The 16,151-nt window shown below is 43.3% G+C and overlaps 1 protein-coding gene across 2 annotated transcripts; it reads left to right on the forward strand.

The window, feature by feature from the left end:
• Positions 1 to 3,064: 3,064 nt before the first annotated feature.
• Positions 3,065 to 14,764, forward strand: puf60a (poly-U binding splicing factor a). 2 transcript variants are annotated; one of them, XM_040145829.1, is made up of 11 exons: positions 3,065 to 3,202; positions 4,288 to 4,383; positions 4,646 to 4,732; positions 5,829 to 5,879; positions 6,110 to 6,271; positions 7,762 to 7,854; positions 8,048 to 8,261; positions 9,662 to 9,852; positions 10,882 to 10,996; positions 12,969 to 13,216; positions 14,435 to 14,764. In XM_040145829.1, exons 1-11 carry the CDS (start codon positions 3,182 to 3,184, stop codon positions 14,732 to 14,734), a joined length of 1,578 nt encoding a protein of 525 aa, XP_040001763.1. In that variant the 5' UTR covers positions 3,065 to 3,181; the 3' UTR covers positions 14,735 to 14,764. The 2 variants fall into 2 exon arrangements, with proteins under 2 accessions (XP_040001763.1, XP_040001764.1); XM_040145830.1 differs by lacking the exon at positions 3,065 to 3,202 and adding an exon at positions 3,230 to 3,867.
• Positions 14,765 to 16,151: the final 1,387 nt, after the last annotated feature.

The following is a 16,151-nucleotide window of genomic DNA, read 5'->3' on the forward strand; positions in this document are numbered from 1 at the left end:
GTTCTGCTGTTTTTTAAAAAAAAAAAAAAAAAAAAAAAAAAAAGTGATGATAAACTTAAACATCTGAAACAAACCCGGTGAAAAGAATAAAATTGACTCCGTAACAGCTTCACTTATTTATCGACAGTTATTGTTCCTTAAAATATTGATGACATTCTCTTTGATTAACGATCGGAGCTGAATGATATGAAGGTTCTGGAAGATCTGGAGACTCACTGCTTCCTTCAGAGAGAATGCTGTTTTCATCATCATCATCATCATCATCATCAAAGTTTGATTTTGTGAGAGCAGTACAGAGTTTCAGTGCTAATCAGATAGTGATTAGCTATTGATCAGTTATTGCTACCATGCTGTATACTGCGTGCAGCTCCTGCTGACCTGCAGCTGAGAGTCTGTAATATGATGTGAAATAATAGTAACGTGTATATGTGTGTTTCATGACTCAGATGTTTTATTAAAGTCAGAAAAACAGTCAGCAACCTTAATAATCAATAATGTATCGATCATTAAACGCTTAAAAACAGAGTTTTTCCTCCGTGAAAGCTTTATTTAAACTGTGGCTGTATAACAATAATAATAATAAAGAGATTTAAGCCTCAGCGTATAAAATTAGACAATAACACTGGTTTTTGAACAGCAGGAAAAAGGCTGATAGTTTCATGCGGTTCAGTTGAGAAACTGATGAATTTTCATTAAACTGGACTTCGTACATGTTAATTCATGTGCACTTTACACGGTCAGCAACATTTTCTGTCTTTAATCTCCACAAAACAAGACCATAAGCAGAAAAAAGTTACAGAAATTGGGAATAAAACAAATAAAAGTCTGGTTAAAAATCAAACATTTTAATACATAAATATTCATGTTCATAGGTGGTTCTTTTCTGCGCATGCACCGACCATGTATGCAGCCTGTTGCACTTGCTCCCGCTCGTTTTCTTGTTTTTTTTCACAATTTTTGCTTTTTTTTTTAATTGTCCCAAATTTTTTTTCATCAACTTATTTAAGCAGCTTCCGCTCTGAACGCCGCAGGTCGGCAGAGAGAGAAGCTTTCGTGCAGCGTTCACAACCGGGACCAGCTGGTCACGCTGAGATCGGCCGGTGTCCCGGTTTCCCGGTTTAACCGCTGGTCATGTTGTCTGCTGATCTTTGTTTATGTCAGAACCAACTCCAGATGTTTATAGTCGCAGATTCGTCATATCCATGAAAATGGTGGCACCAAAAATAACGTAAAAATGACAGAACTCAATAAGTTCTCCTCGTCATACATTTTCTATTAGACAATATAAACCGATAGCAAGAATTAAAATAATAGAGTAATTACACAGGATCCAAAGCCCCTGGTCGAAAGGAGGACTAGATTCCTGGGAATCCGCCTACATGTAGAGCCTCAAGTGCTGTGAACGTTGTTTCTCCACAGATTTTTTCCTGGTGTTGAACACCTAAGTGATCTTGTCGCCATTACATTTATATGTGGGCCAAGGTGGATTAAGAACATGTCGTATCAGAGATCAAATCCAGTCTGAACAAATGTAAAAGACGTGGTAGACACCAAATTATCAAATGCATTTTGAGAAAAACAGAAACTGTTCAGTATTTCAGCAAACAATTCATTTAACGTGAAATACACACTCACTGAATAAACTCAAAGAATAGGCCTGGTTTCCTTCTAATACTAAACACCTGCAGGGCAATAACAGTCTCCGTCCGTAGGTGGTCGACCAACCCAGCTCCAGTGGAACCAGCTCCCGTAAAGCGAGCGCTCAGTCTGGCAGAAAAGACGTTAAAATGCATGGCAGCTCCATAATTAAGACCTTAGTCGACTGTGAGTCCTCCAAACCTGCCTTACCCACTGTGTGTGGGTCATGTTGAAAACACACACACACACACACACAGTTCAGACACATCATCTATTGATTACAGATAGTCAGGTTACTCCTGTAATACACAGCACTTGAGTTACAATAACAACCGGAAACAGATTCTAAACCAACCCGTTTCCTTGATGAGCTTTTGGACCATTTCCATCCCCAGATGACTGATCCCTGCTCATCGAAAGGAACATCCACCACATCTGGCTTTAAAATCCTGTCTGCCAACTTCAACTAGAAACAAGCTTAGGAAACACTGAAGCTCAACACATCCAGTAATGGCTTTATCTGAACCGATGACTGATGAAAAGCACATTCTCTCACTTTACACTCAGTAAGGCCACAGGAGATTCCACCTTGTTTATGTGGGTGGTGATGCTTTCACATGACCAGTCACATGACATGTGTTTGGTATGTGCATTGTAGTGACCAGTATGTGCACTTTTTAGTGCTCTGAGGTGCCCACGCTAGTGACGTCTTCATAACACCTGGGTTTTGCTACGTGAGGCTTCCTGTTGAGTAGCAGCGTCCGTCTGTGTTAATCTGTGACTATCAGCAGGAGCTGAACAGCTGACACATTAAACGGGATTTACAGGTCAAGCAGCGGGTCAGTCGAGCAGCCGAATCCCATCGTGGAGCTTGATAAAGATTTAATATTTTATTCCATTTATTTAAATTAAATTGACAATGGAAAAAAAATTCTCCCTAAAAGAATAAATAGGCAATGAAAAATAAGTAATAAAAATAAATATAAATAAACCTCAAGTGAAATAAATAAAAACAGGCCTTCCAACGGATACTTATATATATTAATATCGAAATATTTTAAAACATGTAGAGTTGAAATAAACAGATCTTTATTTATTTCAGTGGATACTTATTTATTTAATTTAGAGAGAGAGAGATGTTCATATTTTTATATTCGAGAATTATTTATGTATAATTATTGAATGTGTCTCATTGTCTTTGTGTATTTTACGGTCAATTAATGAAGTTATCAATCGATTTTATCTTCCATTTTATTAAGCAAACGATGTCCCATCCAGTCTTTGGTAGTTTTTGTCCCTAAATCCTGCAGTTCGGTCTGAAGCCTTTACCGTGACCGTGACCGGCGTTACCTAGGTTACCGACGGAAACGGCCCGAAACCTCCAAGAGAAGAAGACAGGTCTTTTATTCTGAAACCCGCTCTCAGAGGAAGTGACGCCTGGATGGCTGCGGCGGTTCCGCTGCTCAAACACAAGAAAGAATCGGTTATTGATTTGGATCGAACCTGAGAGGAGAGGGAGCTCGGAGAGCTGCAGCTGGGCTGTATGGCGGCGGCGGTTTCTGCGGTATGAAATGAAATGTTTCCCCTGTTAGTCTGCGCTGAGGGACGCAAGCCGAGCTAATCCTAAGCTAATGCTAACCGGAGCAACCGGACTGACATTACACGGAATCGGTTTTTAACGTTGTACACAAACACACAGTCTGGAATGAATCGAACCACTTAACTGCTCAGATTTATCAGCTTTAACAGATCGATAAACCCACAGGAGGTAGAGGAGCTAACCTTGGCTAACAGCAGAGACGGTTCTGTTAGGTGACGCTAGGCTAACTGGCTGTCTGTCTGCAGGTAGAGCACCTGGACAGGTGACGGTCTCTGAAGCCGATAGACTGATAATTTAATGATCAATTCACGGAGTCGGAGATCGTTGCGTCAGCAGGTGTTGCCATCTGGTGACGTCACACAGACTCAGTGGCGAAAGGACATTGACTCGGCTACTGAAGTACAAATCTTCCCTTTCCTTCCATGCTACTTTAGACTTTTACTGCAGTACGGCTAGAGTACTGGACCGAGCAACGGGGGCACGAACCCGCCAACGTGTCAAGGTGTTTCCTGCACCCAGGGAGGGTTTCCTTCCTCTAACCGTGTAGCGGTGGCGAAGGCAGCCCGGCGTGACTCCATAGAAAACTCCACCACTTTCATATTTGCTGCTTAAATGTCTCCAGCGTGAAGGTTCGGCCTTTGTCATGTGTGACTGTAACCACGACCGCACACTGTGTGTCGAACACCGCGGAGAGTTGGAACGGACAGTTCAAAGAAAGCGATTAATCGACGAAACAACAAAACAATTGGCAGATGTATTGGGGGCACTAAGTACCGAGTTAGTAGGCAGACCAAACTTCTGCACACGCCACAGTTACTGTTTAATTGGTTTCCTATTTTGAATTCAAGGCGTTAACGTTTGAAGAGGGGCTCATTTTTAGCGTCCGTTTGCCGCAGGAGTCGGATTCACTTATCTTACCTTCACAAATCAACTAAACATGTGACCACTCAGCTGCTTGTTTCTGCCTGCGTTGACTCATCAGCCAGAAGCTGAGAGCTGAGGAACCAGAGGGTGTGTTTGTTTTGTTCACCTGTTGGTGGTGTTAACAGGGAGGGCCGGCTCTCATCATGGAGAATGGACAGAGCACCACCACCAAGCTGGGCCTGCCGCCGCTCACCCCCAACCAGCAGGAGGCGCTGCAGAAGGTAGCACACCATTGCATGTTGTCTCTGTCAGGTGTTTCACAATAAAAGTCCGGTAGGCTCGAAGAATCTGAAGAGCGTGCTTTTATTGCGAAATAACTACAGCGCATTTATTGTGAAGCAGCTGCAGAAACGAGATAACGCGGAAGAATTTTTTTAGAAATCAGTAGTTTAAATTTTTATGTTGTCAGAACGGTGTGTGTACCTTGTGTGTACCTGTGTATGTGTGGAATCTAAGCTTGGATTGGCTGTTTCCTGTCTGCAGGCGAAGAAGTACGCCATGGAGCAGAGCATTAAAAGTGTTCTGGTCAAACAGACCCTGGCTCAGCAGCAACAGCTCACCAGCCTCCAGGTAACCCCCCCCCCCCCCCACCTGCTGCTCAGGTGTTTGCTGTCCAGCGGAGCCGTGATCCCGTTTGTACCTGTTGCAGCTCTGTGTTTAAAAGTTTAGTTTTTCCATCCTGATCTGATTTCGGCTGTTTTTGTCGTGAAGTCTTCAGTGTTTATGGATCAGAACCCAAAGAAAATTCAGAGTGAAGAGTGAAGTCACAGCACATCACTGACAGAACCTATTATAGACTCTTCTCTAAGTTTCAATCCACACATTTTTATTGACATGATAAGTGGAAATGCTGGAATCATGAAGAAAAGTGGAAATATCTGTGACAAGTTCTTCCTCTTGATTGAAGTGTAAAAGTTGTTAGGCTGTAACTAATGATTATTTTCATTCTCAATGAATCTGACAATTATTTTTTCCCACAGTTAATTGAAATGAAATGTCAAAAACTAGTGAAAAATGTCCCGGTGTCTCAGAGTCCAGAGAGACGTCCTCGGGTGTCTTGTTTTGTCCAAAAACCCAAAGATCGTCTGGTTACAGAGAAAAACAGACGATCTGACACATTTAACAAGCTGAGACTAGACAATGTTTAACAATGTTTGCTTAAAAAAACAGTCAGATATAAAAATTGTTGCCGATTATTTTTCTGTTGATCGATTAATCATTTCAGCTCAGAAAAATAGCTGTTGATAAAACGTGAAAAAAAAAAAGCTGTGGAAAAAAGTGAAACAGCTTGAGCGACTAAACGCTGGCGAACACGAAGCGTGAAGAGAGGAAACCATCAGGTCTGTGAGGAGCCACGAGGAGACTGGAACCTTCCTCACATCAACACATGGAACCAACAGAAACGTCAGGTTCCATCACGTTCTCCACACGGTTTCCCATCGTCTGAGCTCCGACTGCAGCTCTTTTAGTGTCCTCGTCTCACCGCATCCTCTTCTTCTGTGGTGGTTTAACGGCAGCGACTGGAGAATCAGCTCCACCGGCTGCTGATCAGCTCGTGTTCACACAGCAGCAGTGGAGGGAGACGAGATTTCACTCAGGTTTTATTTTTCAACATTTTCTGGAAATTCAGTTTTAATCTGAGCTCTATTCTCCGTCTCTTTCTCAGATGGCGTCTCTGACGATGGGTTTAGGAGACGCTCTGTCTCCTCTGCAGTCAGTAAGTAAAGTTTTCACTGTTGAACCTTCACCTGTTTGTTCTTTGAGCTGCTCAGCTGTGCTTGTTTTTTCCCAAGGGTCAGGAAACTGATCTTTGACATGTAAAAAGGGTGGATTGGCCCTTTTAAGACAGCTGATCATTCATCTCTCCTATCACCTCAGCGATCAGACCTGATCGATCAGAGCTGTCGTATTTGCGGTTCAGTGCTGAAGGTGCTCCTCTTTGTTCAGGTAGCGGCTCAGCGACAGAGAGCTCTGGCCATCATGTGTCGCGTTTACGTCGGCTCCATCTACTACGAGCTGGGGGAGGACACCATCAGACAGGCCTTCGCTCCATTTGGACCGATCAAAAGCATCGACATGTCCTGGGACTCTGTCACCATGAAACACAAGGTCACACATCAGTACACTCAGATACAGCCGAAACAGGGTCTTTGTTAAAGGGCTAATGCCTATAAACACACAGGAGACGTGTTTATTTAACACTCTCTGCTCAGTAGGATGGTTTGGTTTGTATGTTCAGGTTTTTTAGATTTCTGTTTCTACCTCGACACTTTGAACTGAGTGGAGTTTAGTTTGTTCTGCTCACGGTGAGGAAATGTCTCATTTAAAATATCCGCCAGAAATAGAAGCTTTCTGCTGAAGAAACGGTCTGAATGAAAACTGCTGACAGTCCGTCCCGGGGATTGTTCGGGATTATTTTTCATGTTTGGGGTCCATGGAAGATCTGTCGTTTATTTATTGTTTGCATAAGATACTGTATCAGCCTGAATATAAGAGGGCCTCTTTTTCTGGAATTGAGGTTTGAATAAGTGGAGGTCATCTCACCAATGTGTGTTGACAACATCGCATACTGTTTTTGAATGGAGAGAGAAGCAGTGTAGCGCGGTCGGCTACAGAGAGCGATGCATTATTGTTTGTTGTTGAGCTAGCAAGTGTTTTCAGTCCGTTTATAGTGGGTCTGTCGGAGTCAGTCGGCACTAAAAGGGTTTGGTTTGTCCAGCTTCACCTGCGTTCACAGCATCTCCGACGTCTTTACTGCAGAAATGAACCAGGGAGAAAATCTGTCAAATGGCCAAGAATCACAGATGATGGGCTCAAAAAGACTGAAAAATACTGACGGTCAGAGGAAACGATTCTGACCTTCAACGGTCTGACAGGAGAGACAGTGAGTCTGTGACTGAAAGAACAGGTGCACTGATGTGGGTTTACGTTTCACTGGATTTCATGTTTCACTTCAGTGATCAGGACTCTCTTCTCCTCCGATTAACGGGATCTCAGGGAAACTTTTCAACAGGATAAGAGTCAAAGTGTTTCCTGTCCTCAGTCTTTTTTTTTCTCAAAAACATTTGTTGAAATGGGGGATCGTTTTATAATCAGGATGGTCCTGTATTCAGGCCAACATGGAACGTTGGCTGTAATTTGTCCTCCTCAGCATTTCAATGCATGTGAAAGTGACAGAGTGTGTGAATGTGAAATATTATTTGATCGCACCTGTTCTGAAGTTGGCTGAATAAACAGATTCACTAAACTCTGATGCTGTTGTTCCTGTTTTCTCTCCTCTCTGTCAGAGCTCAGTGTAGAAAGATTCGATCAGGACATCCACAGCTGGCTGTGTGTTTAGTTTGTATTCCAGATGTTTTCAGCAGGACGAATGACAAAATCTTGGTTTTGTTCCTGCACTTTTCATATGCAGGTGAAGTCACTAATGTGTAGGTGGAGATGTCAGTAGTTTCCAGTAGGGAGGGGTCCGTGGACTGGGACTCACCGATCCAGAGTAACAGACAGAAAAGACACATCTCAGTTGAATCTTTAGTGCTTCCTGCAGTTGTTGCTGCCGTCTGATCTTCCTCACTAAATCTTCAGTGTGTTTGTCTCCGCAGGGTTTTGCCTTCGTAGAGTACGAGATGCCCGAGGCGGCTCAGCTGGCTCTGGAACAGATGAACTCTGTTGTCCTAGGAGGCAGAAACATCAAGGTGAGTCCAGACTGATGATCAGGTATCACTGCAGCTGGGTCCAGTGTAAACCATCACTGACCAGTACAGACACTTCCAGTTTATAGAGCCCAGACTTTAGCAGTGGGCCAGTTTACATTCGAACAGCAGTTGTGTTGTCATGTTTTAGACAATCCTGAGGTCTTTGTGTTTTTCCCTCCGCTTTGCCTTGCAGGTTGGGAGGCCCAGTAACATCGGCCAGGCTCAGCCGATAATTGATCAGCTGGCAGAGGAAGCTCGTGCCTTTAACAGGATCTACGTAGCGTCGGTCCACCCCGACCTCTCTGATGACGACATCAAGAGTGTCTTTGAGGCCTTCGGGAAGATCAAGTCCTGCATGTTGGCCCGAGAGCCCACCACGGGACGGCACAAAGGCTACGGTTTCATCGGTGAGCACAACTGTCAAATGTATAACCCCAGGGCTCATGATGGAGGAATTATCCAGTACACGACAGGACACGACAAACAAAATGTGATTCAGTTGACTTAGACTCAGCTGTCTTGTGCTGGCAAGACAGTTGTGTCTAACTTGTCTGAAGAGGATAACTTGTGACAAGAGATGTTGTTCAGACAAGATTACGAGATAATAACTTGTACAAAGAAGATAAAACCTTGAGATAATGTGCAGAGAAAAACAACTTGTTTGAACAAGATGCGGATTTTCTGTGAACAAGATAACTTGTGCAACTGTCAAAGTCAACGTTTAAGCCGACATGGATGAGAAGTCCTAGAGGAGTTTGGTACGATTGAAAGCTCCAGAACAAGCAAGTAAGTGAACTTTTAGTTGAGATGGTTTTGTCAACCAAAGATTCCGTTTCCTGTCGTATAAGACAAACTAAAGCAGGCGATCTTCACATATGAGAGGCTGGAACAAGAAAATCTTTTGGCTTTTTGGTCACAAAATTATATAAGAAAATAGTTGCCGAAGTAATTTCTGTTGTTCAACTAATCGGTTGTGGTTTGTAGTGAGCAGAAACTACTTCTTGATTAAGTAATTAGATAATTAACAGAAGATTAATCAGCAACTATTTTGATACTTGATTAATTGTTTAAAACATCCTCTGGTTCCTGTGTCTCAAATATGAAAACTTGCCAGTTTTCTTTGTTTCCTATGATACAAAACTGAATGTCTTTGGGTTTTGGACTGGTTTTGGCAGAAGACATTAGAAGATGTGGCCTTGGACTCTGCGAAACTTGGATGAACATTTTTCAATGATCTTTTGATGTTTTATGGACCAAACAATTTATAGATTAATCAAGAAAATACAACAGTTTAATCTGTAACGAAGATAATCGTTAGCAGCCTCCCCTGGCTCCATCCAGCCAACTTCTATCCAGATGTCTTGTGGTCAACTCAAAGTCTCCACTGCTGCCCCCCCGGTGTTGACTTTCTGTGTTACATCAGTGGCTTAACAAGTCAGAGCAACAAAGAGCCTCTCCAGTCTTAGAAAGGATCTTAGAAAGACAAAGTTGATGATGTAGATGTAGCACAGGTCTACGTCGCCAATGTGTGCGCCAGGTGGCAGCCAAGCCTGGGGATGTTTGAAAGACACAACACGAACCCTTTCAAAGACCTTTCCTAGTCGGTCCCTTCAGGTTTCATCACAGACAGCTGTCATCTCTTGGTTGTAAATTGAAAGTTTTGTAAGAGACAAAGGCCTAAATTTCAAAACCTGCAGTGCCCAAGGTAGTACTGTTGAATATTACAACCTCAGGGGGGCACTGGTGAGGCCCTAGTCTGTAGAATCTACTTGATGGTGGTCTGATGGTTTTGTTGTTCTGGTCTCAGAGTATGAGAAGTCTCAGTCTGCTCAGGATGCCGTGGCCTCCATGAACCTGTTTGACCTCGGGGGTCAGTACCTGCGGGTGGGGAAGGCCGTGACTCCGCCTATGCCCCTCCTCACACCGACGACTCCTGGAGGACTCCCCGCAGCCGCCGCCGTAGCTGCTGCTGCCGCCACCGCCAAAATCACTGCGCAGGTAAGTCATGAAGCTCCGCCTCCCAATGAAAGAGGAGAATCAAACCAATAGGAAAACTGTTACAGGCTGTAGATGATACCATTTATTTTCTACAGTATTTGATGGATTTTCTGCAGGAGTGTATATTTTCAGCAGTACTTTTTATATTTTCTGTAGTATTTGATGTATTTTGTGCGTCAGTGCATAGGGCTGGGCGGTGCACGGACTTTTTAAGGGACATCAATATATTTTCAAATGAGTTGGAGAATAAGACGATACCATGTTTACATCGATAGTTTGATGTTGCGTTACGTAACCCGTTTCTACCGCAAAGCTGTGCCAGTGTTTGCACCTCTCCTTTCTCTAACTCTGCCCCCCCTCGAGCTCACGAGCTCACAAGCTCACAATCTCTCTTGCAATGTGGAGAAGACACGTAGTCCAGGTAGTTTAAGACCTGCTCAGGTGGATTAAGATCTGCCCAGGTAGATAGAACCACTCAGTTTACACCTAACGCCTAACCCACTCACCTGTCTGAGCTGTGTGCGCTGCAGTAGCTGAGTGGGGACTAGAGGCTTCTCTGTGAAGCCGCCTAGCTAGTGTCTGCATGTGAGGCGTTTAAGGGGCATCTGTAAATTGTAGCTACATAAAAATAACCTGGGTTACACACATCCCCTAAACTGCATGAGTCTCTGCAGACACATTGGTCACACGCCGCACCATCCACCACCAAAAGGAAATTCTCAACCTGTGGGAAACACTGCATAGGCCTATTATTATTTAATACAGGCCATTTATTTAATATTATTTTTCATTTACAAGTTTTTTTATTTTCACACAGGGAAGGAAACCCTGTCTTTGCAGTTTATTTTGATTAGTCTGTTTTTAATAAAAGTGCTTGTGACATCTCACATGTGGCTTTGAATTACATTTTAACATTTAGCCCACTCCGTAGAAAATACCGAGATGCGATTGTTGGTCCATGTCGCCCGGCCCCTGTAGTGTATATATTTTCCACAGTGTTAAATATACTTTTTTCTGTGGTGTGTCCAGGAGGCAGTGGGAGCATCGGTGCTCGGAGCTCTGGCCGGTCCGGCGCTCCTCTCTCAGCAGCTGGGAGGACTTCCTCAGGCCGTCATGGCCGCCCAGGCTCCAGGTGTCATCACAGGTATGAACACCTACAAAGCCGCCCACATACATATAAAAGCCTACCTCCATGTTTACAAGGATGTCTGGCTGTCCAATCACATTAAAGCTCTCCTGCCTGAAGTGTCAATGTGCAGCCAATCACAGTCTGAATCTGATCATATTTATCACAACAACATCAAAGCATCATCTCTCCTGGTTTATCCTGTAAGCCCCTCCGCCAGCGTCTTACACACCTGTAGACCATTACCTGCCATCTGTCCACACACCTACAGACACAGAAGGCAAAGTTCAGTGGATGTTCTATTATCAGCAGAACACGACCTTAAATACAGTTTTCAAATGAAATGTTTGTCATAACTTGCAAAGTGTTAAATAAAAGTTTCATGAAGTATTCTTGGGCTTTTAAAATCAGTTTTGCTGATTTTCTAAATGTTTGGTTTATTTTCCTCTTGTGTAGTTGTAGTGGTTGTGACTCCTCTGGGGGGAAACGTTCACATAGATTAAACAAGCTGTAAATATCTGCAGATGTGGCTCAGACAACTTTTTCTGGTTCAGGACAGATGTTTATCTTGACAACCCGTTTTTGTTTGTGTCTTTTTTTCTTTTTTTTGTTCTCATGTGATTAATACAACGATTACATTTTTTTTATCTTGCATGAACAAGATAGTAACTTGTGTAAAGAAAATATCTTGTTTGAACCACATAAACATTTGTGTTGAAAAGTTTGTGTAACCTGTGTAAATAAGGTAAATACAAGATGATAATTTGCTCAAACGAAAGGAATCTTGTGTTAACAAGATAATTTGTGCAAAGACAGTAACTTGTGCGCAGAAAATAAAACCTGATGAAAACAATATAATAACTTGTACAAAGAAAAGAACAACATGAATAGTTCTGTTAACAAGATAATTACTTCCACGAACCAGATAATTTGTTAGCACAAGATTTGGATCCTGATCTTGACAAGATACAACATTACACAAGATCAAAACTGAAATCTTGTAGGAAAGTGTAGATGTTGAGTTCTGAAGGGAAAAGTGTTTCATCCAGCCGAGGTCGCCTCAATCAGTCAGATCACTCCAGACAGGAAGTAGTTTGTCCCAGTTGTTGTTTGTGTTGCTTCATCAGAGGCGTTTCCACTAATAGATTTTCTCTTTTATTGTCTTTTTTTCTCTCTCTCTGTTTTTTCTCTTCTCCCCCCCCTTGACCCCCAACATTTGCACCAACAGTGACCTCTTAACCCCTCCCCTTTGCTGCACACTGACCAACCAAGTGAAGAGGACTGTTTCTAGCCCCTCCCTTTAAACATAGCCCCTCATTCCTATTGGCCAGTGAGTCTCAGATCCTGTGTGATTTGTGGAGTTTCAGTCATGTTGTACTACACACCTGCACCTATTCATGAGCAGTGTGGTGGGGTGGGGGGGGGTTCTTATTTGACTTCAGTCAGTGGGGTTTGTTCATCCTCCTCTGATCCTCTTAGCTTAAAGTCCAAAACTTGTGACAGCTTCCTGTTTCCTGAGATTATACCTGCACCAATCGTAAGTATTAGTTTTAAAATTCAACATGGTCACTAGAGGAAGAACATTCAGCAGCTGAGAGTTAAAAGGTGGAGTCACACAGACAGGATGCTTCACACTGCACAGCCTGTGGGTGCACTTGTTTACAGCTACTTGTTGGGTGGTGACGTACCACAGGTGGGTGGAGTTAATACCTGCTTTTACTGCTGGTAGAAAACAGAAGCATTAAGTCAGTTTGAGCATTTTAGTTTTAACTCCACATGCTTCCTGAGTATAGAGGTACAGGCATGGTAAACCAGTGCACCCAGTGTACATTCTGGTTGGTAGAAGAGGCCGGGAGTCGGTCCCAGTCCGTTGGAGAAGCAGCCATCCAGGAGGAGGGTCTTCTTCTCCAAAAGCCTGGGGCGCCTCCTGTGGCCGGACCGCTGCCACCCGTCTGACCATCCTGTCCTTCCTGCTTCCTGTCTCTTTCAGGGGTGACCCCAGCTCGACCTTGCCTGCCTCAGGTGGGTCTGGTGAACCCGGTGCTGGCCACACCCCCAACACCAGCGGCCTCCTTTGGCTCTGAGGTGAAGAGGAAAGAGGAGGAGGTGGAGGAGGAGAATCAGCAGGAGGCGCAGCAGGATGGCGCCATGGAGCCACTTAGCGAGCAGGAGCACATGAGCATCAGCGGCAGCAGCGCCAGGCACATGGTGATGAGGAAACTGCTTCGCAAGCAGGAGGTACAGAGTCAAGTCCAGCCCAGGAGCAAGGCACTAAAACTTGTCTTGAATGTGGACTGTTGGTAATGACTTGCTAGTGTTGGTGTTGATTTGGGACTGTTGATCTTGACTTCAGACTTGTTTGTCATGACTTGTTAGTGTTGGTTTTGACTTGGGACTGTTGATCTTGACTTGAGAATTGTTGGTCTTGACTTTGGACTTGTTGGTCTTGACTTTGGACTTGTTGGTCTTGACTTGTTAGTGTTGGTTTGACTTCAGACTTGTTTGTAATTACTTGTTAGTGTTGGTCTTGACTTTGGACTTGTTTGTCATGACTTGTTAGTGTTGGTTTTGACTTGGGACTGTTGATCTTGACTTTGGACTTGTCGGTCTTGACTTTGGACTCGTCGGTCTTGACTTACGACTCGTCGGTCTTGACTTGGGACTTGTTTGTCATGACTTGTTAGTGTTGGTTTTGACTTTGGACTTGTTGGTCTTGACTTCAGACTTGTTTGTAATGACTTGTTAGTGTTAGTCTTGACTTTGGACTTGTTTGTCATGACTTGTTAGTGTTGGTTTTGACTTGGGACTGTCGGTCTTGACTTACGACTCATCGGTCTTGACTTACGACTCGTCGGTCTTGACTTGGGACTCGTCGGTCTTGACTTCAGACTTGTTTGTCATGACATGTTAGTGTTGGTCTTGACTTTGGACTCGTCGGTCTTGACTTCAGACTTGTTTGTCATGACATGTTAGTGTTGGTCTTGACTTTGGACTCGTCGGTCTTGACTTGGTAGTGTTGGTTTTGACTTTGGACTTGTTGGTCTTGACTTGAGAATTGTTGGTCTTGACTTTGGACTTGTTGGTCTTGACTTCGGACTTGTTTGTCATGAGTTGAGAATTGATGGTCTTGACTTTGGACTTGTCGGTCTTGACTTTGGACTTGTCGGTCTTGCCTTGACTTTGGACTGTTGATCTTCACTTGGGACTTGTCGGTCATGACTTGTTAGTGCTGGTGTTGACTTGGGACTTGTTGATCTTGAAAGAGCAAGAAGGAAACGAATGTGAATGTACCAGTAATGAAGTAGAGTAGACTTGTGAAGCAGGTAAACCGTGATTTGACATTTTATAATGTGAAAAATGAAATTGAAAGTTTTAATTGTGATTTTTGCCGTAAACCCGACACAAATAAATGGACTTCAGTAAAATGATGTTCTAACACTGACTCTACCCTGTCAGTCGACTGTGATGGTCCTGAGGAACATGGTCGGTCCTGAGGACATCGATGACGACCTGGAGGGCGAGGTCACCGAGGAATGCGGGAAGTTCGGCCGGGTGAAGCGCGTCATCATCTACCAGGAGCGTCAGGGCGAGGAGGACGACGCCGACGTCATTGTTAAGATTTTTGTAGAGTTTTCTGAGGCGGCCGAGATGAATCGAGCCATCCAGGCGCTCAACCACCGCTGGTTCGGAGGACGTAAGGTGGTGGCAGAGGTGTATGACCAGGAACGCTTTGAGAACAGCGACCTCTCGGCGTAGAACACAGATATACAGATATACACTCAGAAACATATACAAACTCAGCGTAGTGTATAGTCCTCTTTCTAACCTGTCAGAGTTTTTTATTGGTGTTTGCATCCAGAGAAACTTTTCTTCTCCTTCTGTTCGTTTCTGTTTCAGGATTTAAACGACCATAATGCTGTTTTTCATGTTTCAACCACAAATCCCATATATTTTCCATTCCTGCTGATCATTTTCCAAATCGACAAATGTTTTGATTGACCTCGTTCCTTCCTGGCAGGTGCTAGTTTCGGTCCATTTTAGAGCTGAATCGATTAGATGATCAACAGAAAATTAATAGGCAACTATTTTAGTGTTAGGTTAATGTTTTCAATTCTTTTCCCATTCTCCAGTGTCTCAGGTGTTCAGTTTCTGTCTGAACAGATGAATCTGTTTTCTGTCTCTCAGTAAACACAATCTCTCTGGGCTTTGTACTGTTGGTTGGACAAAACAAGACATTCAAGTCGCCTTGGACTCTGAGAGTGAGATGGACATTTATTTTTTTTTTAAATGCGGTGAAAAAAAAACGTTAGTTGCAGCTCTAGTCTATTTAACAAATTTTCTTTCTAATTGTAAAATAAATCAGAATTAGATACTTGAATTTTTACATAGATCTGAACAGGGCAGAACAAGACAGACACTCAGATTAACTTCTTGTCCCTGCTTTGGTCTTTGTTACTGTAACAGCTCAGATTCAGGTCAGATCAGCGTTGTGTTGAGGGGTTACAGAAATGTTACAGTACCAACCACCAGAGAACATCACGGGCTCTTCAGCGCTTTGAGTTTTGTTGTTCGTCATCTGTTTTGTGTTAAATTAACTTTTTACTGCAAATATGAACAATTAAAACACAATATCAGCTGAAATCATAGGGGACTGAAGGTGGGTCCAGAATCATTTCCTGATCGTATGGTCTGGTCTTGAAGAGGGTCCCTGTGTCAAAATCTAGTTCTAAATTTTTTGTGTTTACATGTTGTAAATAACTAACACCAAATCCAATGACCATGCAGTAGAGTTGCAACAATTTGATGATCGATTACTCCTTTAAGTAATTTTTCAGTCAAACAGGCCAAACGTTTTCCAGCTCCAGTTTCCCTTCGGGAATATTTTTCAGTTTTTCTCCGTTTCCTGCCACAGTAACCGAATCTGTTTGGGTTTTGGACTGTTGGTCGGACAAAAAAAGACATTTCCGAGGCGCCATCAGGGACATTTTTCACTGTTTATCGACCTGCTGTAGGCCAAACGATCAATCAGCTAATCAAGAAAATAACCAGCAGGTAGATCGATAATGAAAAAAATTGTTGGTTGCAGATGTTCAAGAGTAAAACTGGGTCTCAGTGATGTCCTGTTGTAAGAAACTATACTCAGTGTACAGGCAGTAGGACTGAGGGGTTAATT

Source organism: Xiphias gladius, chromosome 15, assembly GCF_016859285.1.
Source record: "Xiphias gladius isolate SHS-SW01 ecotype Sanya breed wild chromosome 15, ASM1685928v1, whole genome shotgun sequence".
NCBI lineage: Eukaryota > Metazoa > Chordata > Actinopteri > Istiophoriformes > Xiphiidae > Xiphias > Xiphias gladius.

Coding starts and splice junctions, on each gene's coding strand:
- puf60a (XM_040145829.1), top strand. CDS start 3,182: ATGGCGGCGGCGGTTTCTGCG. Junction 7,855..8,047: donor TAGGAGGCAGAAACATCAAG/GTGAGTCCAGAC, acceptor TTTGCCTTGCAG/GTTGGGAGGCCCAGTAACAT. Junction 13,217..14,434: donor AACTGCTTCGCAAGCAGGAG/GTACAGAGTCAA, acceptor CTACCCTGTCAG/TCGACTGTGATGGTCCTGAG.